The 19,940-nt window shown below is 38.0% G+C and overlaps 1 protein-coding gene across 1 annotated transcript in view; it reads right to left on the bottom strand.

The window, feature by feature from the left end:
- The window catches only part of Prkdc (protein kinase, DNA-activated, catalytic subunit), a 200,364-nt gene that overhangs the window by 50,547 nt on the left and 129,877 nt on the right, over positions 1–19,940 (bottom strand). Inside the window, exons 62-68 of the mRNA XM_032899802.1 lie at positions 17,914–18,093; positions 14,041–14,246; positions 10,354–10,492; positions 9,034–9,222; positions 6,395–6,619; positions 5,996–6,104; positions 2,953–3,064 (exon numbers count right to left, since the gene is read on the bottom strand). Of these exons, the coding sequence (XP_032755693.1) occupies positions 2,953–3,064; positions 5,996–6,104; positions 6,395–6,619; positions 9,034–9,222; positions 10,354–10,492; positions 14,041–14,246; positions 17,914–18,093 (1,160 nt within the window). The remainder of the gene's footprint in view (positions 1–2,952; positions 3,065–5,995; positions 6,105–6,394; positions 6,620–9,033; positions 9,223–10,353; positions 10,493–14,040; positions 14,247–17,913; positions 18,094–19,940) is intronic.

Below are 19,940 nucleotides of genomic sequence, written 5' to 3'. Positions count from 1 at the left end.
ATGTTGTCTAGAGGACCCCAGAAAGGGACTCAGGCACATGAGAATTGAAAGCGCTTTTTATGGGGTGTGGCCACAGAAGGATCTTTAAGAGCTGTGCACAGAACTGCAAACACAAGCATACAGGTAAATGGTGGAATCAGAACCATGTATGGAAGGCTGGATCATGAACAAGGCAGAGCCTCCTTGGTCTCTAATCCCAGTGCCAATCAATCATACAAAGGCCACAGTGTACACAAGAGACTATTCAGAAATCCAAGATACAACCCAAAATTGATAAAACCAACCAACCAACCAACCAACCAACCAACCAACCAACCAACCAACAAAAAGAATGAGGAAAGTAAAAGGATTGTCAGTGGAACAGAATCAACAGACACGAGTCAGAATAATCATGTCAAACATGATCCAAGACATCAAGAAAACACACATAATTGGGCTGGAGAGGAAACTCTGTAGTTGAGAGCACACACTGCTTTCCATGGAAACTTAGCTCAGTTGTCTGCATCCAGGTCAAACAGCTTACAACTGCCTTAGAATCTGAGGTCTTTGGAATCTGCAGGTCTCCACTCTCACATTTACACACACAGACACACAGACACACACAAATGAAAAGGAAAAAAAGTAAGTTATGCATAGTAGCACACACCTTTAACTCCCCACTTTTCTGGAGACAGGGCCTCAGAGGGTCTGCAGTTACTTTCATTAATAAAAGAAGCATTTCATCAGGAAGTAAGAACACCTATCAATGTGATGGCTAATATCTATTTGACAGGATCTAGAATTGCATAGGAAACAAGCTTTGGGCAGGCCTGCAAGAGATTATCTAGACTAGATTACCCTCTAGACATGCCTGTGAGGGATTACTTAGACTAGGTTACCCCCTGGGAATGCCTGTGAAGGATTATCTAGATTAGGTTACCCCTTGGGCATGCCTATGAGGAAGTATCTAGATTTCCTTGGACTGGGGTCCTAAATAAAAAGAAAAACCAGTTTATCATCAGCATTCATCATTCTCTACCTTCTCCTATGAATAAAGTAATAACCAGTGCTTTAAGTTCTCATTGCCATGACTTCCACACAAATGTGGACTATATCCTTGAACTGTGAAGAGAAATAAACTCGTTCTCCTTAAATTATTTTATCAGGTTATTTCATAATAGTAACAGGAAAATTTAAAGCCAAAGAGAAAAATAGACAATTCCACAATCAAAAGAGTCTGACAATCCCTACTTCAGCAGCTGAAGGAGTGAGACAAAAAGTAATGAGTTATCTATGATAGCTTGATACTATGAAAGAAAGCAAGAGATGAGGATCAAGTCAAAGCAATGTCTTGCTAGAAGACTGAATAAAAATGTGGCATTTGTCGCCGCCCTGAACTCGAGGTATTCTATTTTCTATTTTCACTTTCAGAATGCCTGAGCCTTCAGCAACTGGCCTACAAAAGTTTGAAGTTGCAAGTAAATAGCAGCAGACATTCTATGCATATTTCCAAAGTATACTAAAAAATATAAAGGATATAAAAAAAGTAGAGAGGGGTTGTCTGTACCTCACCATAAGATTTAAATTGATAACCATGGAACAAGGGTCAAAACAAGAAATCATTTTCCAACTGCCCAGATGAGTTGAGCAGACAAGACCGTGAGAGAGGTAAGTGGTGCAGGATGCAGGGCATGTGCACACCTCAGACTGTCTCCTATGATAGTTTCTTACTGGTTTCACGGAAGAAAAAAGGTGGAAGTAGCACAAGAGCCTGAGGACTTTCATATTCAAGTCTCACCATGAGGACACAAGACAACCCTAAATGGAGGAACAATTCACACTGCCAGTATCATATGATATACAATAGGGCATAGGACTGCTGCAGAATTAAGAAGACTAAACCAAATGTAGCCCATAATTCGGAACTAGATCTGATCCTATAGAAAGATCTACAGCAGGAAGCACTACAGTGCTTCAAAGGACACTGATGGGACAGCTGAAAACTGCAACTGGAGAGCAGGTTGATGACAAGAACAGGAAAATTTTTTCAATGTGTTTGTGTAAAAGAAAGGAAAAGATGTATGAAAAATAAGAGCACGAGCCATGCCACTCCTGTGGAGATCATTCAGGAAGTATATGCACGGGAGAAAGAGAAAGAATAAGGTTTATGTGCGTATGTAATAAAATGTCAAAAATATTCAAACAAAATGGGGGAACCTGGTAAAAAGGTACACACGAGAGTTCTACTACATTTCTTGCATTTTCCCCACAAATAAGGACATTTTCCAAAAGAAAAAAAAAAAGAAAAAATTGGTAATTGATAAAAATAGAACATGATACTGGGGTTGGAGTCCTTGAGTACTGCTTGCTATGGATAGTTCACAAATAATTGACAACTTCTAATTCCATGGCCCTTCTCCTGAGTATAGGATGATTATCACCCTCTAGACAAAACAGGATGAAGTCTGGACAGGGCCTTCCCCTCATCAGAGGAGATGGAGAGGGGCTATGTGAGGGGATACTGGGAGGAAAGGGGGGGTGCAATCAGGATAAAGTGAACAAATAAATAAAAGAAAAAAAGGAACATGAATGTAGAACCGGGAACTAAACACAACTATATTTGGGAACTAGAAAGCAAAGGCCAACTGTTAAAAACATAGGTTTTAAAAACAGAACAATAAAGAATCACTACACAGCAGTCTTCCTTCTTATCTACTGTAAAAGAGGAGATTCAGGGCTGTCCCCATCACAGCAAGTGCTTACAACCACAGCTACTGGACAGAAAAGACCCCTTAGAAGGAATATGGGACTGAAGGAAGGAATGCAGCCATGAGGATTTGTTAGAACAGGTATAGGTGATCAGTATAAGAGAGGTAGGCTGGGCATATTTTCATAAGCCTTGGTCTTGAAGAATCTCCATGCTGGCAGTTCTGGAAAAGAATCCTTGTTTGGCTCAATAAGACCAGATACTACCGATTTGTGATGATGTCATCCCAGATGTGCATTGGGTCTGTCACAGTATCTGGGTATCTGCTGGTCCAGGTTTTCAGAAGCCTCCTTAGAGGACCCAGAGATGATAAATCACCTAAAAATAATATTAGAGACTGATCATATCTATGGCTGAATGACAAGAACTTACAGAATAGAGCCAGCATTAATAAGTAGAATCCTAACTCAAATTTCTAATTTTTTAAGAAATAAAAATTAAACAAGTAAAAAAAAAACCTAGTAAATTAAAATCAAACAACAAACAAAACAAAAACCCCAGATATCTTTTGTCTTTCATTCACAAAAGGAATACATGTCAGTATACAAAATATAATATAAACACCATCACTTCAAGATATATAAAAAAGAGATAGGAAAATAAATATAACAAATCTTTTTACATTCACCATAGGTCCACAGTCTCAGTCTTTCATCTGCAACTTAAAACCTTAAAAAGCACTGAAAACTAAATGCTTTCACAGAGTTATGATGCATTTTCTTGAGGGCTAAATGTGATCTGAACTGAAACAGGTGACTCAACCTTTATTATCAGTGTGGATACTGACAACTTACACTGGGCATTCAACACTGTATCTAATTTTCCTATCAGCCCTTGGATTATGCAGGGCACATTTCTAGTATATAAACAAAGAATAATCCTCATGATTCTGAAATCTCACACTGCTAACGTTCTTGGCTATCTCTCTCTATGGCTAGGAAGTAGTAGTCTGGAATACCAACTCGGCTCAGCTCTGATGGTGTTGGGTCTGAATCTTTAATTAAACTTGCACCACCTTATACAACTTAGGTCATTAACCTCTAGGGCACTGCAAATTTGAAGAAAAACTCTGCATCTCATAAAGTTGTTACACCATTTTAAAACAGGTTACAAAACTAAGCAAAGAGTTCTTAAGATGAGACACAAAAGGCTGAGAAACAAAGAAATGTTCAACATCCTTACTCATCAGAGAACTGCAAATTAAAACTACTTTAAGATTTCGTCTTACTCCTGTTGGAATGGCCGAGATCAATAAGACAATGACAGTTCATGCTGGTTAGGATTCGGAGTAAGAGACACACTAATCCATTGATGGTGGGAATGGAAAATTGTACTTATTATGGAAATGAGTGACAGTTCATCAGGAAGCTGGGAATAGATCTACCCCAAGATTCAGCTATACCACTCTTGGACATATTCCCAAAAGACTCTACTTAATTTCATTAGGAGTCATTTTATTGTTGTGTTCTTTTATCAGAACTGTAATATTTGGTTCTTCCCTAGGCCAATGGCCTAAACTCAGTACATGAACATCAAGCAATGTCAGACATGGCTTCCATCTCATCAAGTGAGCTGGTTACTCCCATGATGTTTGTGCCACCATTGAACCATTTTCTCTCATAGATAGGTCACTGTTCTAGGTTTGTAGTTACCTTTCTTTTCTGCAGAGTATTTTCCAATACTGTGAACACTAGTAGTAGGGATGAAGGAAAGCTCTAGGTACCAGCTTGACATCCCCCATTTAATGAGCGATGTAAGTTCTGTCTTCATCAGTTTATAGAAAGCAACCAATGGCCTTGGCAATAACCTGAGATGTTTGGGGATTTCCACGGGGCCCCTTTGGTCAATGACTCAATTGGATGTAACCCATTCCTAGCACTGGAGGTTTCCCTTGGTGCCAAAAGATGTATAGTTGGGGCACTGTCTCCCTTATTATGTGATAACTCCATTTAGATTTCTTCCATATAGTTTTAAGAGCCTTTTACATATTAGGTTTCCATATAACCCCTCAATTAGCACTTAGTTTCTTACTCCCCTCTGACCTTCCCCTCCCTGACTGACTTCCCATACTACCCATAACTATATATTCAATTTCCCCTACCTAGGGCAATCCCTCCTTTGTGATTATACAATTATAGCCTGCTTATCAAAGACTTAACAGCTAACATCCAGACATAAGCTATATGTAACTGACAACTGCCTGCAAAGGAAAAATTAGTTATTGCCAATGGAATCTCACAAGGGGTGTGTGTGTGTGTGTGTGTGTGTGTGTGTGTGTGTGTCAAACAACCACACTACAGGGTAAGTATCACGTCCACCAGTAGAAGGCCAAAACAGAATTAACTGGATGCTATTTTTGTAGGCTTTTGTCTCATACTGCTTTGTTTGGGTATTTTATGTCTTATGGTTTCTATGTATTTTTACTGGGTGTGTAATTTTTTTCTTTTAAAATTGTTTTATTTTTTGTTGTTGCTTACTTCTTTAATAAACAGAGAAAAAGAAAGGGTGTACTGTGGGGGAAGAAAGGGTGGGGAGGGGGAAGAATCTGGGGGGAGCTGGAGTGGAAACTGTGATCAGTAAATTTTGTATGAAAATTTAAAAAAAAGATATTATAAAAAAAGAAAAGACAAACAACTTGCTAGTTGTAGAAATAGCTGAAAAATACTTCTCTAAATTTAAAAAGGAAACAATGACCAAGCCATGAAAAACATTTGATAAATAATTTTTAATTATTTAAAAGAAATTTGAAATAGATTTAGAATGAAGACATTTCACTTTTAGAAAAATGTTCTCTCTTAGATTATTGGATGGTTATTCAAAGGAAAAAAACCTACATGATCTACTAATGTCTAATCTTTCCAGCTACTCCAAACTATCCCTTCAGATTCACCACTCCATCCCATTGACAGTAAGGCCTCTATTGTGGTAGTAATCTTCTGGGGAGGACTCTACAGGTCCTTCTCCTACACAGTACACTTGGGCTCCTCCTTAGGAGCCTACAGGCCCATTCCTGGAGTCACTCTCTGAGCATTTCAAGCTGTCAAAATTTTGTTTGGCTTATTTGCAGTACCCAGAACAGTGCTGCTAGACTGTCTTAAACACTTAACCTAGTGATGTCAAACAGTGCACTTTAAGAACACATCCAAAGCAGTTTTCTACACACTAAGTTTGGTTTCACTAAGCAAAAATTCAGGTGCTAAAAAGTCCCTCTACAATTAGAAAGGAAAAAAAAATAAGTTAAAGACTTACCATGTTTACGTATAAAATTGAGGAATTCCTCAATTTCTGCTAAAGTCTGTACAGACTGTAATTTGGCGAGTCTACTTCTATACAAGAGGACATCAATACTAGAATAATTCTAGAAAAAGGAAGTCAGGCTTGTTATAAATCGAATTTGCAAATTAAAACTTTGAATACAGTTTTAAAAAGCATGATATAGCAACTATCCTATAAATGTAAGAATCATTCAGTGTATTTCAGAGTACTTAACAATTATGCCTTGGAAACAATTATTAAATGAATTAAAACTTAAAATCTAGGATTTCAATTTACATTTTGGTCTAACTATATCAGTAAGATTAGTGTAATATAAAGATACTTAAAATTATTATAAAGACAGTATATATCATATAGATCTATCTGCCTTACTTGCATGAAAATCTGAATGGCATTTTTAATGTAGTATGTGGCTCTGTCAATATCATCCTGTAAGATGTAAAGAAGACTCAGCTCTTGACTATACTGAAGTTCTAGGACCATCTGCTGCAGCTCTTTGTGCATGGCTTCATCCACAAATGTTAGCAGAGACTGGTTGTCTTCTCCTTGAAGCAAGAGCTTCAGTTTGCTGCGGATCACATAAGGAAGATACGTCTCCTGCAGAACAGCAACAGTCAACTCTTGACTTAGAAAGTCAATCAAGGTGAATGCAATTATTTTCTATCTGAATATTCTTTGGAATAATGTTATAGCTCATATATTTTGTCAGGCTAGAGGGAGGTTTGGTGCAATAAACTTTTATTGAACCAGGATCAGAGAGTCATGCAGAAGGAAAAATTTTCATATAAGCAAATATGCATAAATTCACATATAAAAACACACATACATATTCATATACCTCCATGCAAATCAGTTGGGCCCAGCTACATACTTATCTCATAATTACATACTTACACACACACACACACACACATCCATACTTATATTTGTTTGAAGTAAAAGAACAAGTGTCAGTGAAGAAAGGACTCATTCTGGATGAAAAATGAGCTCTAATCTTTATAGCAATAAGAAAGAAAAAGCTCCTACCCTTTTATTGCTAAATGAATTAGACTCAAGTCTGTAAGAAGAAAGCTTTATCCTCTTTTAAGACTAAGCCTGCCTTGCTGTTAAAAGACCTGTTCCATCCCATGGTAAGGGGAAGCCTACCTGTTCTTTCTCTCTCTCTGCAGTTTCTTCTCTGTCTCCTTTTCTCTCTGCATTCTGCATATTGCTCTCTTATTTTCTAAGTTCCCTTTTAATTTCTGTGATGGTTTGCACATGCTTGGCTCAGGGATGGCACTACTAGAAGGTGTGGCCTTGTTGGAGGAAGTGTGTCACTGTGGGGTGGGCTTGGAGACCCTCCTCCTAGCTGCCTAGGGATGTTCATTCTGTTCCTGGCTTCCTTTGGGTGAAGATGCAGAACTCAGTCCCTCCTGCACCATGCCTGCCTGGATACTGCCATGCTCCTGCCTTGATGATAATGGACTGCACCACTGAACCTGTAAGCGAGCCCCAATTAAATGTTGTCCTTTATAAAACTTACATTGGACATGATCTCTGTTCACAGCAATAAGGCCCTAACTAAGACAATTTCTAAGTTAGGCTACTCTGTTGTCCTCCTTCTAATCTTGCTCTCTCCTGCTCTGATATGATAATCCTCTGTAATGTATTCTTTCTTAGTTTCTTTGTACATTTTCTAGGGGAATAGATCACAAGCAACTTCTTTTAAAAAGAAAAGTTCACTAAAAGTTCAAACATAAATTCAAATCATAAATTGAATTAAAAAGTTTACAACAGAGAAGTTTATATATGCATCCACACGCATACATGCTATCCATAATACATTCATTATCTGTCACTAGCTCTACAGGTTCACGGAAAGTTTAAAACCATAATCTTTGTGACTAAGTTTTCATTGAAGTTTTGTATAGATAAACCTAGTCATTTTTTTATTTTCTGTCTTTGCACCTACAATAAATTATTAGTTTCCCTTTTATGACCTTTGATTGTTTTTTTTTTTTTTAAATAAATCTTTTTTTTTTCTTTTCTTTTTTTCGGAGCTGGGGACTGAACCCAGGGCTTTGTGCTTGCTAGGCAAGCGCTCTACCACTGAGCTAAATCCCCAACCCGATTGTTTTACAATCTCTTGTAATGTGTTCTAAGTTGTAAATGCCTGCTTTCTATCTCAGAAGCAATTAACTGATGACACTTGAAGAATTGCAGAGTTCTCATTGCAGCATTATTATCAGAGAAGACTTGATAACAGTCCTATTAAAATGGGCTTAATAATTACTAGTATAGTTTTAGGAATTCCTATATAATCATCATTAAGAATTAAGGAATTATCTTTTTGTCTATACAATATCAATACAGGACAGAACACCTTCATTGTTCTGCAGAAATCTGCTCAAAACGGTAGGCTAATACCTAGTGATTGTTATATATATTTAATAGTAACAGGAAAAGCATATTAATAGCAGGAATCCTTCTGCAAATGTAATCCCTTTGGCCTTGCCAAAGAACAGCATATCTATTATGCCTTAATGGTAAAACCATCTCGGGAAGATCACCTGCTGGGATTTTTTAGCTTCTCCTAGATGGCTCCTGGCAAATGTGGATTATTTTCTAATTACAAAATACATAGGTTGTTCTATAGAAGAATGAGATCTTCTTGAAGTTGAAAGACACTGTGGATACTGCACACAAATTGAGGATTACAGCACATGATGCAGCATGGGTGCAGAAGGAGCTGTGATAGTTTCCTTTGGTGGCCACAATGCACCGTCTTAGTAGCACAAGAAACAATAGGAAATGTTCTATGTGGTCACAACATGAGGTAAATACCTAATGTAAAATACATCCCACTTATTTTGAGATGGCTAAACAGTGATGTGAAACTTACACCACAGAGTTTTAATATGGACATGCTTCAAACTACTATCTCAATCTTGCGAAATTTAAGTTTTATTAACTGGGGAACATATAACCATTTAAAACATTTATTTTAGTTACTGAAAAATAATTCTACCCACCTGGTAAAATGGTTTGCTCCACATTTTACTTAGATCAAGAGAGTTCTCACTGCCTATATTGACTGTAGAACTGTACTCAAGTTCTTTCCATTGAGAGAGGTTGTTGTAACAGTCAAGGGATGCCAGCTCCCAGAACTCCTTCTCAGCTTCTGTGGGTTCACCATCTAACCACTCCAATTTATTTAAAGCCTACAGGAAAAAAAAAAAAAACCACAAAAAAACTAGCTTATTTTATGGGTTGAAATAACATAGATGCAAATACATGTTTTTAAAGGAGGTACTATAGCATACATACTAAAGACAATCATTTCAGAGTTACGGTAAAACGAGAGAAATAGGATTAATATTCAAAATAACAGTGAATGGAAGAAAAAAACCAACAAACAAAACAAGGGGGCTGGAGAGATGGCTTAGTGGTTAAGAGCACTGACAACGCTTCCAGAGGTCCTGAGTTCAATTCCCAGCAACCACATGGTAGCTCACAACCATCTGTAATGCGACCTGATGCCCTTTTCTGTTGTGTCTGAAGACAGCGATGGTGAACTCATATAAATGAAATAAATAATTCTATAGAACAATACAAAACCAAAAGGACCCTTAAAGTAAAAAATGAGGCTGGGCATAGTGGCAAGCACCTTTAATCCTAGAACTCAGGAGGCAGAGGCAAGCAGATCTCTGTGAGCTCTAGGACAGCCAGGACAACAAAGCTAGACCTTTGTAGTTAGTAAAAAACCAAACCAAGCCAAACAAAAAAAGACCCCAATGAGAAGAAAGTCATCTCACTGAGAAACTTACCAGGAAAGCCAATCAAATGATGCAAAATTTGCTTTATGACTATGCATTTTTTATTCTTATACAAATTCATTGGAAAAGTAAAGCTAAGGAGATCTATAGACTATTGTAGATCTATTCAAAGTTGAGATCATTCACTTAGTCTTATAGACTCAATAGTCTTATAGACTACATATTCTAAAGTTTGACACCTATTATCTTTGTCAACTTGCAGTGAAATAAAACATACAAAACCAACTTAAACTTAAACAATCAAAGTTTATTTTACTTTATCATACTTTTTCTAAAAGAAAGAAAACAAACTAAAACAGAAATTATAAAAATAGCAGCAATCATAGAAATATTTGGAACTTATAAAATGCTTTGTCTTCTTTCAATGTTGTCTTAAAAAGACCAAGATACAATAAAAATTATGTCACAAGTGGTTATTATAAAAATACATTTAACAGTAAAGCTAACAGTTCTTTTTCACATGTACAGAGCCAAGGTGGTTTGGCAACTGATATATTTGCCAGAGATTGACTTTACCTCCTTATACAACTTAGCAGCTTGAAAATAATCACTTCTGGCTTCTGCTAACAGTGCGTTCTGAGTGTCCTGCTTTGTTCCTAACTCACTGCTAAAAATGCCGTGGAGGACATCGTATTCCCCAATTGATCGATAGAGTCTGAAAGAAAAGGTCAGATCACCAAATAAAATTATTTACACAATTTTCATTAATGTTGAATGAAGATGTCACACAGATGACAAACAAGTAGTATTTTGTTGGAAATAGAAAATTGAATGGTTCTGAAATTTCTTTTAAGTTTTACTTCTTTAACTAACCACGAAGAACAAGTTGTTTTAATGTACATTTGAAAACAAAATTTAGAAAGCGGCTTGTCCTAATTTAAGACCAGTCTACACTACACTATGGCACCCTGTTTAAAAACTAAACCTATAAGTATAAAAAGCTCATCATGTATAAGGCTTCTGCAGGTGGTCTGTTTGGAGCTTCTGTCGAGCCCCAAGGTAAAGTCAGAAGCAAGATTACCTCTCATCCCGTTGATGTTTTAGTCTATATTCTAGGGGCTACACTTAGACACCAAAAATTCCCCCATAGCCTTAATTCTAGGGGCTACATTTAGACACAGAAAATTCCCCTATAGCCTTAATACTCTTAGAGCCCTTACTCATCTTTTCATCTCAATAAAAATCTAGCTTGCCCAGCATAGTGATGCATGCCTATAATCAACATCAGAAAGGTGAGGCCTGGATAATGAGTTCTACGTAAACCTGGGCTACATAGCAAACTTACAAAAAAATTCTATCACTATAAAATTCTCAAGTTCATGTTTTTAAAGTTTGTTTCCTTCTTTTTTCAAGTTCTTGCAAGTTTCTTTTCAAATCCAAACCTATATGCCACCTTTTCCTGACTATAGTTACCAGACCAGACACCCAAGAACTTCTTCCTTCGTCCTTCTCCCGCTTTCTGGTTTACTTTCTGATACTGAATCTGTTTTATTAGTCAAACAAGCTTTGCTTGGGAAAGTTGGTAAATGCTTGTAATCTCAATTCTCAGGGGGTTGAGGCAGGAGGGTTGCAAGTCCAAGGCTGGCTGAGGGTTATAGAGCGAGCTCAATGTCAGTCTGATCAAGACCTTGTCTCCATAGGGGTGGGAATAGTTGTGGAGAAAAGAGGTGGAATTGCTCAGGCTTTAATTTAGTGGAAAAGTGTTTGCCTAGCTTCTTTACAAGGTCTTGGGCTTTTTACCAAGTACCAAGGGAAGGGAGAAAGGTCTATGAATAGCAAGTTGTACAGAACCTGTATGAATCATGAACTTAATAAAACTAAACTAGGTAAAATTGAATAAACATGGTTCTGTTACAGCCTAGATTCTAGAAGTCAAAGGTCAGAGGCAGGGGTGGGTATGTGGGTGTTGAACGGCAGCAGTTCATAGTCAGAAGTTGAAATCAGAAAGAGATACTATGTACAAGCATAGAAAGAAATCCCCATACATAACTTGATCAAAATGATGACCATAATACAAGACTAAATTATTTAATAAAGTTAGAAACAAACGTGCTAACTTTAAGCTTGTAAAGTTATATATTCTATAGCAATCATCAATCTATCTACCTACCTATCATTTCCTCCCTCTCCTTACCCCTGCCTGCCTACCTGTTATTGGGGATGGAAGTGGAAGCCAGCAACTCAAGCATGCCAGGTTCTGCAATGGAGATAAATCCTTATCTAGTCCTTCCTCTGCCTTGTGACTCATACTCCAAAGCAGAGTATAGTTTCAACTAGCCTTGAACTGAGATCATCCTGCCTCAACCTCCTACATGCCAGGCTTACACGTGTGCCTCATAATTGCCATTTCTGTATGTGTGTTTGTATGACACAAGGTGTCAATCAAACATCTGAAGCTGTGGGAGGCATAAAGAGGCTCCTCTGGCTTATCCTGGCCATTCCCATCTCTGTTCTGGTTAATTACGTTTTAAGTATATACATTTTCTATAGGACTCATTTCTTGCAGTATCAGGGATTGAACCAAAAGGACAACATAATCCCCATGTGTCTCAATGTAAGGATGAGGCCTGATTTCAAGAAAAGGCTGTAGGGCACCAGTTCCAGGGACAGACCAAAAAATCCAGAACAAGATCATAAAACCTTCTCCCAAAGAACTGCCTGGAGATAATCACAAAAATAGGGAAATATCTTATCTCCAAATGGTGGCATCTGTGCTGGGCAGCCCAATTTCATCACATGGTTGAGCGTAAATGCCATAGGAATGCAGACCACAGACCACAGACCCCTAGTACTCCACCAATGAAATTTTAGACTAACTAGTCCTTCTAGAGAGTTTCCCGGTTCCCTACAAGGTCTGTGAAACTTTATCTGGGGTTGCCATTTTGAAGAATGGTTGATCCCCCAATTCTAGATGTTTGTGCAGAATAAATGCTCTTTAGCTTTGCATTCTATCTGAGTCTAGGGTCTTCATTCAGTGATTTCGGACCCTTACAGAACCTACAGACTCACACATGCCAACGAAGCTACAACACTGAGACCCTTAGATTTTAGTCTGTGAATAATGTCTAATCTGTTTCACTTCTTCTATACCTGGCATAGTGCTTTACAAAGTCACCATGCACAATAAAACACTGACTGATAATAATGGTGAAAGGTAAGGAAGCTAAGCTTTTCACTTAGAGCCTAAAGACCTAAAAGCTGACCAACTGTTTTAAGTTTTTTATTTTATTTATTTTATGTGTGTATGTGTGTATATTTGTGTGTGCGTGTGTGTGTGTGTGTGTGTGTGTGTGTGTGTGTGTGTGTGTATGGGGGTGGTAAGCATGTGGAGGTCACAGGACAACTCTCAGGAGTTTGCTCTCTCTGTCATCGGTGGGGTCTGGGGATTGAATTACAGTCATCAGGTTTGTGAATCAAGTGCCTTTACGCTCTGAGACATTTTTTTTTTTTTATGATTTTTTTTTATTAACTTGAATATTTCTTATATACATTTAGTGTTATTCCTTTCCGGTTTCGGGCAAACATCCCCTCCCCTCCCCTTCCTTATGGGTGTTCCCTCCCCACCCTCCCCTATTGCCGCCCTCCCCCCAACTGTCTAGTTCACTGGGGGTTCAGTCTTAGCAGGACCCAGGGCTTCCCCTTCCACTGGTGCGCTCTGAGACATTTTAAAGGCCCTCTGAATTCTGACTTAACATCCTTCTTAGGATTAGGCTGGGCTTTCAGATGCTAAAACAAAGGAAATGAAAGAATCAGACATATACAACAGTATACTACAAAGCATAATTTGTATTTCTAGACAAATACCAGGAGCCATTAGAAACTAAGTATCACAATGTTACTCAATGTTTCTTCTTTAAGAAAAATATTCCTTTTCATGGCCATTCTTGACACATGGACTTAAAAATCTCAGCCTGAAATGTTATTAGCTTATTAAAAATTTTATTATGTGTGTGTGTGCCTGTGTGTCTGTCCATCTGAAGAGTACTAGATACCCTGGAGCTGGAGGTATGGATGGCTGTGATCTGATCAACATGGGTACTGGGCACCCAAACTTGAAACCTATCTGAAAGCAAGTTCTTCTAACCACGGAGCCATCGCTCCAGCCTCCTTACCAGCTCATTTCTTTTTCATAAAATAAAGGCAAAGTTTTACTGTGCTACTTTGAGTTATTGTTCATCTGAGAATGGTACACCCCCAACTTACTTAGCAAGTTCCATCCACCGGAGAACATCGGGAGGCAAGCAAGTCTTGCCCCGGATTTGTTTGGTGGGTGGTTCCTTGGGCAGCAGGTGGAGTAGGGCCTCTTCCAGAAGACGAATACCTCCAGGCTGTTGCAGACTGGCCAGGCATCCCACTCGAACTGCGGCTGGGTCAAGTGTCAGCAAGTCTACGTGTTGGCAGCTTATTTCCTATAAAACCACATATAGCTGTGTAGCATATAGGATTTGAATAACATCATCACAAATGATTATTTCATTTTATTAAACATAAGAAAAACAACTTTGACTTGTAGTAGTAGTAGTAGTAGTAGTAGGCAGTGGTATCACAGGTCTGTGCAATTCTATTAGCAAAATTCTTAGCAACATTGAATTTCTGCAGAGGGAAAAATAACCCTTTACTGTTATATTTCCAATCCAAACATTAATTTACATCAAGAAAAACACTGACAAAATGTTAAAATTAAGGATGCAGAGTTTTCGGGGTTGGGGATTTGGCTCAGTGGTAGAGCGCTTACCTAGGAAGCGCAAGGTCCTGGGTTCGGTCCCCAGCCCCGGAAAAAAAAAATTAAAAAAAAAAAAAAAAGGATGCAGAGTTTTCAACCATATAGACCCTCCTTCATACTTGTAAGCAATTTAAAGGAATATTTATGCGTTAACTTTAGTTGTTAAGAAAAGCAGCTGAAGAACAGATTTTATATTTATTTACCAAAAACGTAAGTATAGTGACTTGCCTGTAAGTCAGTCAAAACCTTTCCTTTCAAGAGACTGACTGACTTAATGATACTTGAAAGGATGATTTCATGAGTTATCACAATGACCAATAAACATCAAAATAATAAAAAATAACCTCAGCTCATTATCCAGGACAATGTTCACACTGACAGTATTTCAAACAGATTGGTGTTCAAGTGTGCATCTCTGAATCTGGACTTATGTGGTGCCCTAAGAACTTGGTCTCAGGCTTCCCTTGATGTTGTTAACACATGTACCAGACACTGTCCATGTGGCTGCTGAGACTGAAGGCTATAAATTCTCCAAAGCAATTAAATAAAAATGTTTGTCATCCTTAGAAAGGGCTTTTAGTACAAAAAAGAAAACTCAAATAAAATTATAGCTCAGTCAATAAATTTCTAAGCTCCAAGCAAAGGATATATTCATATGTTGGTGATAACCAACAGTTATTTAATAGAATTTAGGGCTCACTCGGCAGAAGGAAAATCATGCCTGGCTTTGGAAGTTTTCCATGCTAGTGAGGTCACAGCTATTAGAAAAACAAAGATCTGCTACTGCCACTTGGCTAGTCAAGCACAATTCCTTACTACATTCTAAATCTCATCCTTATATCCACATAAGTATAGGTACTACCCCCATGAAAGAAGCTTCTCTACAGAAAATGGAGACCCTCACAGAAAACCACAACTTGACACAATTTAGAGGTCAATGGATGGTAGGGAAACCCAGTACCAATTGATACATATATATCACAAATCCTACATGGGTCAGGAACATTCCTGAAGAAGGGACATTAAGATTATACAGCCAGAATACCAGGAAGTGTGCTGTGAAATAGTCTCTTCCAGAAACCACTGCATAAGAGACCGGATGGCAATATCAACACACACACTAATGTGAAAGGGGTTTAAAGTTCATGAGCTCCTGGGGTTGGGGATTTAGCCCAGTGGTAGGGGGTTTGGCTAGCAAGGGGAAGGCCCTGGGTTCAGGCCCCAGCTCCGGGGAAAAAAAAAAAAAAAAAAAAAAGAAAAGTTCATGAGCTCCCACCGCTAGTCAAAGAACTCTAGGTAATTAATTACAAATTAATTACAGCCAGGAGAGGGAAAGGCTAGGGGAGTTAGCCTCTCCCAAAGATGATCTCCTTTACTGGTTATCCGACACAACGTGGTCAGCTCTGAAGACAAATACACACAAACAATAAAAAAGACTAAGCAGATTGGACTGATACATTTATACATACAAATATATAAACTATTTAAGTAATTTGGCAATAATAATCAAAGAAAAAGAGGCTTTTACTTCCCAATTGGATCTGGGGGGTATAGGACAGGCTGTAGGGCAAAAAGGGAAGGAGGAAATAGGATTTATTCTTATTTTACTGTGTAAGTCCCATCTCCTAGAGTTATGGTTACAGGCAGTTGTGAACCACCTAACCTAGATGCTGTGTTCTGAACTCAGGTCCTCTGGAAGAGCAAGAAGCAATATTAACTACTTAACCAGCTGTCTATCTCCTAAAATCACTTTAAAGATTTAAAAATTATTTTATTTATATTTCTTGTGTATGTATGTGTATATATAAAGGGGCAAACGTGTATCATGCAAGTTCATGTAGAGATTAGAGGGCAACTTGTGGGAGTCAATTCTCCCTTCCATCATGTGGTTCCTGGGGATCAAACTCAGAAGATCAGGATTGGAGGTAAGAGCCTTTACTTGTTGAGCTTTCATGTGAGCTCAGAAACATTATTCAGACACTGTATTCATTAAAATACGGTTATCTGGGCTGGAGAGATGGCTCAGTGGTAAGAGCACTGACTGCTCTTCCAGAGGTCTTGAGTTCAATTCCCAGCAACCACATGGTGGCTCACAACCATCTGTAATGAGATCTGATGCCCTCTTCTGGTGTGTCCAAAGACAGTTATAGTGTACTTATATATAATAAATAAATAAATCTTTAAAAAAAAATCTATCAGGTGTAGTTAAGCAATAACTGAAAGTATTTTTATGCCGAGTTCTCTGTTGAAGCCCAGTCTCTTTAGAGAAAACTTCGTTAACCCATGACTAAGTTCCTGTACTGACAACTACACCTGACCCAATCAAGAGACCACTTACATAACCTGTCCTACATAATTCTAATAACTCCAAATCATTCAAGAGACCACTTACATAACCTGCCCTATATAATTCTAATAATACCAAATCAATCAAGGGACCACTTACATAACCTGCCCTATATAATTCTAATAATCCCAAATCAATCAAGGGACCACTTACATAACCTGCCCTATATAATTCTAATAATCCCAAATCAATCAAGGGACCACTTACATAACCTGCCCTATATAATTCTAATAATTCCAAATCATTCAAGAACTACAGCATGATGCCAATTTATTCTTTGTTTTGTGTTTGTCAGTGACACTTGTGAAGAATGAACATTTAGGGGGTGGCATGGATTTTGTCTCTTTATAGCTGTGGCCACTTAGAACAAAGCTAGGCATATTCTCAATCACCACCTCAAGGAAGGAAAGAGCTTGATAAAATACTACAGAAGGAAAAACAACTAAAGGAAACAGAGGGTTGAGGCTGCAGGAAATGGATCAGTTGTTAAATTCTGAGTCATGCAAACAGGAAGACTTGAGTTCAGATGACAAGGAACTGTGTAAACTGCTGAGTTTACACCTAGAATTCTAGCACTGGGAGGCAGAAAGGATCAGGGAGCTTGACAACCAACCTTGCTATGTCAGTGAGCCCCAGGTTCAGGAAGAAACATAGTAAGGCACACATTTGGAACAGGCAAACATGCAGGCAAACATTCATTCATTCATTTATATATACACATACGCATACAGTTTAATCAAAACTCTAAAGAGAGTGGTTAATTACAATATGCAAATTTGATGTCAAATTATTGTCATATACAAGGGTATGTTTAGGGAGTAAAACTAACAAAAAACAACAAAAAAATTACATGTGCCCACTTAGAAGAGATAACTGAAAAAATACATTTAATGTTAAACACGTTTGTTTTCTCAAATATCAATTTGGGAAACAAAGTGATGGCATTAGGCATGTGGTGTCAGAGCAGAGCAGCAGTGACCAATAAGAAATGTGTGCAGGCCTTTACCTGGATGCAAGAGACAAAGGGTGGAAAGAACAAGAAAGTTGTATTGAGGAAGCGGTTGAAATCTTGAAGCAAATTTTGGATGATGATGTTCTTTTCAGATGTTGTCCTAAATTTATGCATTTCTTTCAAAATCCCAGAAAACAAGCTGCTGAAGAGTTGTTTTGCAATTATTGGGTCTTTCTGTTAAGAATAAAAAATACACATAAATCACACCTGATGTAAAGGTGCTATAATTCACCAGCACTATTTTAGAGCTTTGCTTATAATACAAACCATTAAAAACACATCCATTATACGTCTAAATTCAGTTTACAGAGTTTTAACAGCCTATTACACAGGGGAGGAGCACCTGGCTTGATATAGATGATGGTGAGAACACAATCATACAACTCACCTTCTAAGTTGAAGCTAGGATTCCAGTGTTTCATGTTTTGAACAGTCTAAGCAAGGAAGTTGCCATGTGTTTGGTGCTGTGCTTACGAAGACCTTTGAACAATGACTTAAATAGAGTTCCATGGCCACAGGAGCACTATCCTTGATGCATGTATGTAACATGCATGTATGCACAGTAAAGATTTCATGAACATTTCCTAGCTATGTATTCTTGTGTGGTGAAGAACCACATACAAGAATAAAAATGAGCTTCCGGTTCCCACATGTGCCAGGGACCAGAGACCTGGCGCTGGATCCGATAAGATACAACCCACAATCCAGTTGCAGCTCAACTGCCCAGGTATTCTGACGCATCCAGGATCACAGCATCACAGCATCACAGGCTCATAGGAAGGACAGGCTCCAGACAGAGACAGGGAGGCCAGATAACACCAGAGATAACCAGACAGTGAGAAGCAAGTGCAAGAATATAAGCATCAGAAACAGATTTGACTTGGTGACATCAGAATCCATTTCTCCCACCAGAGAAAGTCCTGGATACCCTAACATACGTATAAAGGAAAATTCAGATCTAAATTCTCTTTTCATGAAGATGACAGAGGACTTTAAGAAGGACATAAATAACTCCCTTAAGGAAATACAGGAGAACACAATAAAACAGGTGAAGGAAATGAACAAAACCATCCAGGATCTAAAAATGGAAATAGAATCAATAAAGAAAACTCAAAGGTAGACATTCATGGAGAAGGAAAACCTAAGAAAGAGATCAGGAGTCATAGATGCAAGTGTCACCAACAGAATACCAGAGATAGAAGAGAGAATCTCAGTGGCAGAAGATACCATAGAAAACATTGACACAATAGTCGAGGAAAATACAAATACATTTGACAAAATTTAACCCCCCTTCATGATAAAGGTCTTGGAAAGATCAGGAATTCAAGGCCCATACCTAAACATAGTAAGAGCAATATACAGCAAACCAGTAGTTAACATCAAACTAAATGGAAAAACTTAAAGCAATCCCATTAAAATCAGGAACAAGACAAGCCTGCCCACTCTCTACCTAACTATTCAATATAGTACTATAAGTCCTAGCCAGAGCAATTAGACAACAAAAAGAGAACAAAGGGATACAAACTGGGAGAGAGGAAGTCAAGATATCATTATTTGCAGATGATATGTTAGTATACTTAAGTGAGGCCAAAAGTTCCACCACAGAACTATTAAGCCTGATGAACAATTTCATCACAGTGGCTGGAAAGAAAATTAACTCAAACAAATCACTAGAGTAGCCTTCTTCTACTCAAGGATAAACAGGCAGAAAAAGAAATTAAGGAAATGATACCCTTCACAATAGTAAAAAATAATATAAAATATCTTGGCATGACTCTAACCAAGCAAGTGAAAGATCTGTATGACAAGAACATTAAATCCCTGAAAAAAATTAAACGAAAACCTCAGATGATGGAAAGATCTCCCATGCTCATGGATTGGCAGGGTTAATATAGTAAAACTGGCCATCTTACCAAAAAGCATTCTATAGATTCAATGCAATCCCCATCAAAATTCCAACTCAATTTTTTTACACAGTTAAGAGGAGCAATTGTCAACTTCATTTGGAATATCAAAAAACC

This window comes from Rattus rattus, chromosome 4, assembly GCF_011064425.1.
Source record: "Rattus rattus isolate New Zealand chromosome 4, Rrattus_CSIRO_v1, whole genome shotgun sequence".
Taxonomy (NCBI): domain Eukaryota; kingdom Metazoa; phylum Chordata; class Mammalia; order Rodentia; family Muridae; genus Rattus; species Rattus rattus.
This window is presented reverse-complemented; position numbering and strand designations above follow the sequence as displayed.